Below are 10,410 nucleotides of genomic sequence, written 5' to 3'. Positions count from 1 at the left end.
TTAACACACTTCAAAATCATGACTTGGTACAACAGCTGCATAGTTACATCATGTATCCTGCATACATATTACAAGCAGTTCTACATAAATGCATAACACCAGTAGAAGTGATGTCTACACATGTATTAACACCAAATTTATTGGCGAGGAATAGACCTGTAGTGATACGCAAGTTTTCTTTTACAGCTTCAAGTTAATAGATAGCTCCAAGTAACTAATTTGTTCATTTTTTACTGTTGTAGAAATGCTGTAATAAGTTTTAGTTGGGAAAATACATTTTTATGTTTTTCTTCCAGTTAGCTGATTATGAATGTAGAGAATTCACAGTCCTAGATACTAATGCAGAAGAGTCCACATTTATCATCTATTCTGACCTCTTACATAATACATAGAACTTCCCTGAAATAATTTCTGTTTGAACTGGAGCATACCTTTTAGAAAAACATCCATTCTTGATTTAAAAATTGCCAGTGATGAAGAATCCACCATAACCCTTGATAAATTGTTCCAATAGTTAATTACCATCATTGTTAAAATTGTATACCTTATTTTCCATCTGACTGAGTTGAAAAAAACCCACCCTGTTTGCTCTGGTAGTTCCACTTCATGACAAAGGCCATCTTCCTTGCTTGTGATGCCAACTGTCTAGACTATTAATCAATACTGACCAGAACGCATTGATACAATGGACATCTTCAGCAAGAAAAGTCTTTGAACTAAAGAAATACTTAGAGGCAGATACAACATAGTAATACCTACAAAAATAAATTTGTTTCACATGTCCACAATCATTACCTTCCTCTACTTGGCAGCTACTACTGAATTACTTTGCTTCCAACTGGAAGAAATAGCAAAGACTTTGCTCCAAAACAACAGTTAACGCCTACCTCTCTCTACATGGATAGTGCATTTTACAAAGTAATGTGATCTCCAGCCTTCCCCACTGACCTCTCTCAGGGCAGCAAAATCTCCATGTTGCTGGGATACTGAAATGCCACTTGATATAGATTACAATCAGCTGGTTTGGCTACATTAAAAGCTCTTTATTTTATTTAATGATGTTTATGCTAATCATATTCACTTTAGCTAGTTCTCAGTACAAATAATTGAGTAACAAATTGCTAGGTTATGCTTGATACTTTAGGGCTAATCAATTTCCAGTTTCCAATCTGTCTCTCTCCATATATATACATTCCAAACAGGTACATTAGTATCAATTACATCAACCCCCCCCCCCAAAATTCAGAGTACATCTAAAGAGAAAAATACAATGTATGTTTCTGAATGTATCATCCAAATCCAGGTTATAGGAAGGAAAAACCTTTTGGATTTTAAGGTACACAAATATTAATTTTCATATATAAACTGTGTTTCTCTAGTTAATAAGTTACATCATGTAATGTCAATCCTTAACAATGACAGTTTAATTCTTTAAAAATAATCAGAACAGCTTTTTTTATTTTTAAAAAGTTATGAATATTTATATACTATTAATTTCCTATCTTCAGAAAAAAATCCCCAAAACATTAATGCATACCATTCATGGTCAATATCGCCATGTTCTATTTTCAGTTTGAGGTCTTCGGACATATCATCTGTCTACTAATCAACAGAACTCAACAGTCAGCGATACTAGAAAAACCTCATAATGCATCATCAGGACAATATATGTTAATGCCTGGCAGCTCATCCATTATGGAATATATCATGTGCCATTGGTTATGAAAGTAAGATAATGAAACTAATAGGGCAGAAATCTTTAACATACTACACAGACATTTGTTAAAATTTCCCAAGATGACCAGGTTTAGAACTGGTTTGTTTGTTTTTAAGGCACTATGTTAAGTCTGTGCAGTTTGGTCCCATTTTTAAGAGATGAAAGTACAGAGATCTCTCATAAATGTACTTGCACAATTAATATCAGAACACTGGTGAACCCAAAAACCTCTTGCATTTTGTTAACCTTACTACAAAATATCCAGATAAGCCTAGGGAACTTACAACCCTCCCAAATGAGGTAGGTTTTCACTTTAAAGACTATTAAGATATTGCTCAGTTCCAGTGTCTCTGATGTTTAACTCACTTTAATTTACATTTATTTAGAGCAATCCAGCAGTAAGTAGTTAGGTAGGAGAAGGTAAACAAAATGTCAAGAGTAAACAAAAAACTCTTATACTAGAGTAGCTAAAACAACACCCTCCCAAACTACTTATATTAAAATCTTGCTGTATGTTTGAGTTTGAATTTAAGGATACCCTATGAAGATAAAAAGGTAATGGCTAGACAAATATTAGCCGTCTAAATGCTGCATCATTTTTCCATATAAAGAGACTAACAAACTTTTCCCAAGGACTTGGTAATACCAAGTTACTATAAACTATTGCAGTGATTAAAATACTTCCCTCCAGAAATATTTAAGATCTACAGGACTGTCAGCTAAGATGTGTGGAATCTTCATAGCGCAGTTTGTGGGAATGTGTAAGACCATGCAGGGTATTACATGTGTATTTATACAAAGCCACTTTAGTGCCCTGAACAGATTTCTGTCTGAACTCCCATAATTTGTATTAAGCGACTACACTTAATGATGGCACAGTTAAGTGGAAGCATTGTCATTTTCAAGCATTTGAAAACTTCCATTTCTAAATTCACAAAAAAAAAAATTAATTTATGAACAGGTAATCATATATAAAGAAATACTGGTCCATTTGCTTTGTTGTTCTTTCATGGGCTGAAAAATACATGATTATCTAACAGACAATATTAAAGGCCCACCAGCAAACTGATGCAAAGGAAAGGTCAGAAGAATAGTAAGAGACCAATATGGCTCCATCAGGAGCTCTTTAATGACCTGAAAATCAAAAAGAAAACTTACAAAAAGTGGAAATATGGACAAATTGCTAAGGAGGAGTACAAAAGAATAGCTCAAGCATGTAGTGACAAATATGAGAAATGCTAAGGCACAAAATGAGTTACACATTGCAAGGGACACAAATGGCAATAAGAAGAGGTTCTGTAAATAAGTTAGGACTAAAAGAAAGATGAAGGGAAGTGTAGGTCCTCTATTTAGCAGGGAATGAGAGCTAATAACAGACAACATCAAGAAGACTGAAGTGTTTAATATCTATTTTACTTGAGTGTTCACTGAAAAGGTTAATAATGACCTGATATTTAACACAATTAATATTAAAAACAAGTGGGAAGAACGGAAGCCAAAATAAGGAAAGAACATGTTAAAGAATATTTCATAGAATCATAGAATATTAGAGTTGGAAGGGACCTCAGAGGTCATCTAGTCCAACCCCCTGCTCAAAGCAGGACTAACCTCAGCTATATCATGCCAGCAAGGGCTTTGTCAAGCCTCAGCTTAAAAACCTTTAAAGATGGAGATTCCACCACCTCCCTAGGTAACCCATTCCAGTGCTTCACCACCCTCCTAGTGAAAAACTTTTTCCTAATGTCCAACCTGGACCTACCCAACTGCAACTTGAAACCGTTGCTCCTTGTTCTGTCATCTGCCACCACTGAGAACAGCCTAGCCCCATCCTCCCTGGAACCCCCTTTCAGGTAGTTAAAGGCTGCTATCAAATCCCCCCTCATTCTTCTCTTTTGCAGACTAAACAAGCCCAGTTTCCTTAGCATCCCCTCATAAGTCTTGTGCTCCAGCCCCCTAATCATTTTTGTTGCCCTCCGCTGGACTCTCTCCAACTTGTCTACAACCTTTTTGTAGTGGGGGGCCCAAAACTGGACACAATACTCTAAATGTGGCCTTACCAATGCCGAATAGAGGGGAATGATCACTTCCCGTGATCTGCTGGCAATGCTCCTCCTAATGCAGCCCAATATGCTATTAGCCTTCTTGACAACCAGGGCACACTGCTGACTCATATCCAGCTTTTTATCCACTGTTACCCCCAGGTCCTTTTCTGCAGAACTGCTGCCTAGCTCATCGGTCCCCAGTCTATAGCTGTGCATGGGATTCTTCCTTCCTAAGTGGAGGACTCTGTACTTTTTTGTCGAACCTCATTAGATTTCTTTTGGCCCAATCCTCCAGTTTGTTTAGGTCACTCTGTATCCTATCCCTATCTTCCAAGGTATCTACCACTCCCCCCAGCTTAGTGTCATCCAAAAACTTGCTGAGGGTGCAATCTACCCCGTCTTCCAGATCATTAATGAAGATGTTGAACAAAACCAGCCCCAGGACCGACCCCTGGGACACTCCACTTGTGACTGGTTGCCAGCTAGACATGGAGCCATTGATCACTACTCGTTGAGCCCTATGCTCTAGCCAGTTCTCGATCCATTTTATAGTCCATTCATCCAACCCATACTTCTTTAACTTGCTGATAAGAATACTGTGAGAGACAGTATCAAAAGCTTTGCTAAAGTCAAGGTATATCATGTCCACCGCCTTCCCTATATCCACAGAGCCAGTCACCTCTTCATAGAAAGCAATCAGGTTGGTCAGGCATGACTTGCCCTTGGTGAATCATGGGAAGTTAGATATATTTAAGGCAGCAGGCCTGATGAAATTCACCCTAGAGTACTCACAAAACTAGCTGAAGCAATCTGAGAACTGTTAATTATCTTTAAGAACTCATTGACAACATCAGTGGTGAGGTCCCAGAGAAGAGAAAACCTATTACATATATTTACGAAGGGGAACAAAGAGGACCTGGGTAACGTTAGGCCATTCAGCCTCACTTCAATACCTGGAAAGATACTGGAACTGATTATTAAGCAATCCATTTCTAAGCACATAGAACATAATAGTATTATGAGTAATAGCCAGCCTAGATTTGTCAAGAACAAATCATGCCAAACCAACTTAATATGCTTCTTTGACAGGGTTATTGGCCTAATGGATGGGGGTGAGGGAAGGTGCAGACATATCTTGATTTTAATAAGGCTTTTCACACCATTCCAAGTGACATTCTCATAAGCAAACATGGGAAATGTGGTTTAGATGAAGCTACGATAAGATGCGTGCACAACTGTTTGAAAAATTACTCAGAGTAATTTCAATTATTTGCTGTTCAACTGTGGGGACATATCTAGTGGGATCTTATAGGGATCTGTCCTGGATCCGGTACTAGTCAATATTTTCATTAATGACTTGCATAATAGAGTGGAGAGTATGCTTATAAAATTTGCAGATGACACCATGCTGTGAGGTGTTGCAAACACCTTAGAGATGAGAATTAGAATTCAAAATCACTGACAAATTGGAACATTGGTTTGAAACCAACAAGATGAAATTTAATAAAGACAAGTGCAAAATATACATTTGGGAAGAAAAAAAAATCAAATGCAGAACTACAAAATGGGGAATGACTGGCTAGGTGGCTGCACTGTTGAAAAGGATTGAGGGTAATAGTGGAGCACAGATTGATTGTAAATCAACAATGTGATGCAGTTGTGAAAAAGGCTAATATTCTGTGGTGCATTAACAGTAGTGTCGTATTTAAGACACAAAAGGTAACTATCCCACTTACTCGGCATGGTGAGGCCTCAGCTGAACTACTGTGTCTAGTTCTGGGCGCCACACTTTAAGAAGGAAGTGGACAAATTGCAAAGGGTCTAGGGCAGAGCAACAAAAATTGATAAAAGGTTTAGAAAACCTGACCTATGAGGAAAGGTTAAAAAACTGGGCATATTTAGTCTTGAGAAAAGAAGCCTGATGGGGAAAACTTGATAACAGTCTTCAAATATGTTATGGGCTGTTATAATAAGGATGGTGATTAACTGTTCTCCACTGAAGTTAAAACAAGTAGTAATGGGCTTAATCTGTAACAAGAGAAATTTAGGTTAGATACTAGGAAAAGCTTTCTAACTATAAAGATAGTTAAGCACTATAATAGACTTCCCAGGGAGGTTGTGGAATCCATCACTGGAGACTTTTAACAATAAGCTAGATACACACTTTTCAGGGATGGTCTAGCTTTATTTGGTTTTGCTACAGAACGGGGGACTGGGACTACATGATCTCCTGAGGTCCCTTCCAGCCCTCCATTCTTTTGTGATTCTATGTGGAAATATAGTTTAGAAATATCCAGTTCATAACTTTGTTTATATCTGACATTATGGTCTCTGTATGTTCAGAGTATGACATTAAGCATCTAATTCTTTTGGTAATACTGCAGATACAAGTTTGGTAGCACACTCTACAGTCCTTAAGTTTTGCTGACAGATTAAATGAAGAGGGAAAAGAAGAAGCTATTTCAATAAAAGTTTCAATGTTAAGTTTCAGATCTATTAAGATCACATGTGCATATTATATCAAGTTTTTTTCCTACATGTTTAAATTTCCAATTTTGTGAAAGTGATAAAATTAAGGACTTATTATTGCTGGACCAAGATATAGATTAGTGCTCACTGGTGATCTTCACCCTAATGCCAATTAAACCCTACATTAAGGATTTAAGCTGCAAGTTAGGCTTTGTGTATGTTCACTCTTACCAGGAGCACAACTTCCAAGCACACTAGAATGTAAATATACTGTGTAATACTTCTTAAACTCTCAATCTCTTCTCTTTCACTGGAACATAAATGAGTAAAAGCAGAGTAACCTGTTCAATATTCAGAAAAAAATCAAAGCATCTAACATGGTGCGATAATTCCTGGATTTGAAAATTTAAGAATTCCTTAGTTTCACTAAATACAAGGAATGTTTAACTATAAAAGAAAGCTATAGGCAAAACTTTGAGATGGCCATAATTATGTATGAATATTATCTTTATACTTTAAAGCAATAAAAACTGTATAGATACCATTTTGTACAAATGTTAATTTCAAACTTTATATTCTGGTATATTCAAGTTATGAGAGTAAGAAAGCTCAGAACCAGAGGCGTAGCAAGAACTGGTTTTTTTTGGCAGGGCCTGTGGTTGACATGGGTGGGCACAAACCTTGTGTCACAAGTGAAAGAGGCTGATAAAAATACAGGATAAATTGCTTAAAATCTGATTCAGTGGACCTGCTTTCAAAGTGGGTATGTAATGGCCCATCCAGGCCCAACCATAGCTACGCCACTGCTTGGAACTTCAGGAAGGTTTTATATCTGGTTTTGTAACTCAAATGACTTACGTATTTATTCAAAGCAGGGATAAGTTATGCCCTACCAGGATGAGTCCAAGCATAAATTTCAGCCTACCAAGAATTTTTAGACCAGAATTATTTGTGACCGAAGACACTGGTTTTTATATCATGAAAGTGTCATCTTGCACTAAAATTAACTGCATATGCAAGTTTTAATTTTCATACACACTGGGGTAATCAAGACAATGTTTTTACTGTATGTTGCATAATTCATGTTTTTCAAAGGCCTAAATAATATATGAAACTTCCCTTTTATACATGAGTCACTAAAAAGCTTTATCACAGCTTTAAAAACCCTTAAAACTCATTTATTATGAGCACTAAATATTTAAAATAGATAGATTTAAATACAATTATGCTTTAATATTTTTGAAAAAAGGAAAGCTCCAGGCTTTGTTTATATTCTCAATACACAAAACAAACTTACTGTAGGATAGTAAACCTGCATTTTCACTGCTAAAGCATAAACATTATATGATATACCATAGTGCACAACTTAGACATGTTGTTACAAAAAATGTTGATAACTACAAGTGATTTATTGAAAAAAAATTGTTTTTAATAAAACTTATTTTTCCCCAAGTAGACTGCTATACAGAAGAAAATCGCTACTCTACCATAGTCAATCTTTCAGACACAGTTAAAAAAAAAAAACCACAACACTCAGGATTTCTGTTTTAGAACAAGTAATCAATCAGCAAAATTTTAAACATCAGTAATAAGGCATCTACAATTAACAGCTGTTGAAACAAAATGCAAATATCTCCCAAAATATATATTTTGTATCTGTGTAAACAAAGCTTATTTCTATTGCTTCCTTTCATTCAGGAAAAAAATATACACACAACATAGATCAAAAGTGATCCTGGTGCTCTGATTTTTAAACTACTTTAGCTTGACCACATATATTCGGAAGACACAAACCAATACAACAATCAGGGATTTAATATTTTTGAAAGATGTCAATTGTTAATTACTCTTGATGTGAAAGGTAAGGTGAAAAAATACCCACAAAAGTTGATGCCATTTCACTGAATGAAAAAGAACGTATTATGAAAATAAACATCCATCTGGTTTCCTCATAATAAATATAAAGACTTATTTATTTTAACGTACTGCAACACAAGAAGTATTACTGTAGTGCTGACTTTAACATTCAAATCAGTAGTTTTTAAACCTCTCTCCTCATTGAGGTTTGACTCTTCTACCTTGTCAGCTGCCCGACAACTTTTAAGAGGGTCTTATTTTCCTGTTTTAATTGCTCATTTTCATCCTCTATATCATCTAGGTCCTTTGGAAGAAAAAAATAAAGACATTTTTCAGTATGCAAAAATGGATCCTGAAACTAGTAATTTCAAAGTCCTGGAATTTCAGAGATTAATACTTGAAACCAAGATGTTATAAGGCAAAGAGAGAGGAAGAGTTACAGTTTCACAGCATCTATATTTAAAAGGCTAATGAAGTAAAGCAAAAATTGCTAAAAAATTCACATTTTTCCAGTGTTACTGTCATTACAATATATTTCACATTCCCAGGTGCAAGCATCTTTTGAAAAGAAATATATCATCAAAAACTGGGAATATATCAGGAATCTAATGTAATAGTAAGAAGCCACGCAGCATGTATACTGGACTTACTAGTGGTCCACTGGTAAAGCCACATTAAATTCTTTTAAAATTAATTAATTATTTTTTTTGGAGAATTATTTAGTTTTGTCCAGGCTGGTGGGTGGGGAGGAGTGGTGGTGTTGGGTCTTGCCCCCAGCAGGATGAAAGACCAGTTTACAGAGTGAGCCAGGCCCTGGCCTGTCCTGCAGAGGCTGTTTCTGTCCCAGAGGACTCAGCCCAGCTTTCTACTCTGGATGCTGCAACTGGGTGTATGGGGTTGCAGTGTCATGCCGGTTTGGCCTGGCCATCCCTCTGTCACAATGGAGAGGCAGCCATGCCAAATTTGAGTGAGTGGCCCAGCAACCCCATGTTCCAGATTGCAATGCCTGGAGCAAGGAGCTGAGCCCAACCCATGAGATAAGACCACAGGAACTGCCACTATGGGATGAGGTTCTCAGTGCTACAACCACCCCCATTTCATTTTATATGATGCTTTTCCTTCTTCTCCTGCAGTGCGGTTTAACTGAAAAGCAGTCCAGTGCCTGAACTGCTTTTCAATTTAGTGTTACTGTAGAAGAATAGAAAAGAAGTGGAAGGAGAAGGAGAAAAGATAGAAAAACAAAGGAGTCACTTGATGAGAGATGAAAAGAGGAGGATGGTGGATGTATGGAGGAGGAACACCAGAGATGGAATCAAGGGTTTTAGCTTCCCTTGCAATGAAAGCATGTAAAATCCCCACAAGAGTTATGGCAGATGGAAAGGGGGGTGGGAGGGAAGCGGTGAAAGATTATCCTCTCCCTCCATTCCCTTCATTTTTAAAGGCATACTTAACATAATGATCATACGGATTTGCCTATTTCTTTTGGTGAGGTCACCCCAGAAGTGCACCTTTGGGAGTAGGTGCTTAGCTATAGCTATGGCATCAATAAAAAGCTCCATCCTTCCAACTAAAGCATAGCTTTGGCAATCAGTGCTCAAAGCCATTCTGCAATACCTTTGCAGTTACTCTTTTGTCTATGCAGTACATGCAATGCAGAATTATTCGCAGAATGTCTTACATGCCTAACAAAATACAAACATTTTAGAGATGAAAATACAGATGGCTTTCTGGAATAGATGATGTTTAATTGTTCTAGAGACACAGAGATGAACCAAGCATTTAATCATGCTTGTGTTATCATGATATATAAATATGGTCATCTGTATTTAGAGGTAAAAACAGCATATGAGCACGTTATTTTAAACTAACCACTGTAAGGCTTTACTTTTTCTATTGCGAAGTCCATGTCAATAATAGATGTACTGGGAACAAACAGTTTTAAAGAATAATGAAACAGCACCTTTTCAATAAAATGGTTGAAATGCAACTTTCAGTATTCATAATTTTATGCTTAATTTTGCTGCTAACTCGGTCAATTATGTACTGTAACTAAATGATAGAGGAATGAATTAGAGCCCATTGAAACAACCTGTTTAAAAAGTCTTTGGACAAAAACATTTCAGATTTACTCAAAAATCAGATAAAATATAAAAGACTTTGTGGAATGTTTATACTACAAAAATAACATTCCAAAGATTACTGCAAGTATGAGTTATTTGAATACAATCCAGTAACAACAACTGACTGTAGTTGAAATATCTAAAGAAATAATGGGTGCATATATGTAGGTGACTTTTAGCACTTTAGAATTTAAAGATTTTTATT

General features: G+C 36.4%; 1 protein-coding gene across 2 annotated transcripts in view; it reads right to left on the bottom strand.

Moving 5' to 3' along the window:
- Positions 1-6,772: 6,772 nt before the first annotated feature.
- PAWR (pro-apoptotic WT1 regulator) overlaps positions 6,773-10,410 on the bottom strand; it is a 112,105-nt gene continuing 108,467 nt past the window's right edge. For both annotated transcript variants that reach the window (XM_067559899.1, XM_067559901.1), the window contains one exon: positions 6,773-8,389. In XM_067559899.1, the coding sequence (XP_067416000.1) occupies positions 8,303-8,389 (87 nt within the window). In that variant the 3' untranslated portion in view covers positions 6,773-8,302. The remainder of the gene's footprint in view (positions 8,390-10,410) is intronic.

This window comes from Emydura macquarii, unplaced genomic scaffold, assembly GCF_026122565.2.
Source record: "Emydura macquarii macquarii isolate MOO-44397 ecotype Brisbane River unplaced genomic scaffold, CSIRO-AGI_Emac_v2 contig_2205, whole genome shotgun sequence".
NCBI lineage: Eukaryota > Metazoa > Chordata > Testudines > Chelidae > Emydura > Emydura macquarii.
This window is presented reverse-complemented; position numbering and strand designations above follow the sequence as displayed.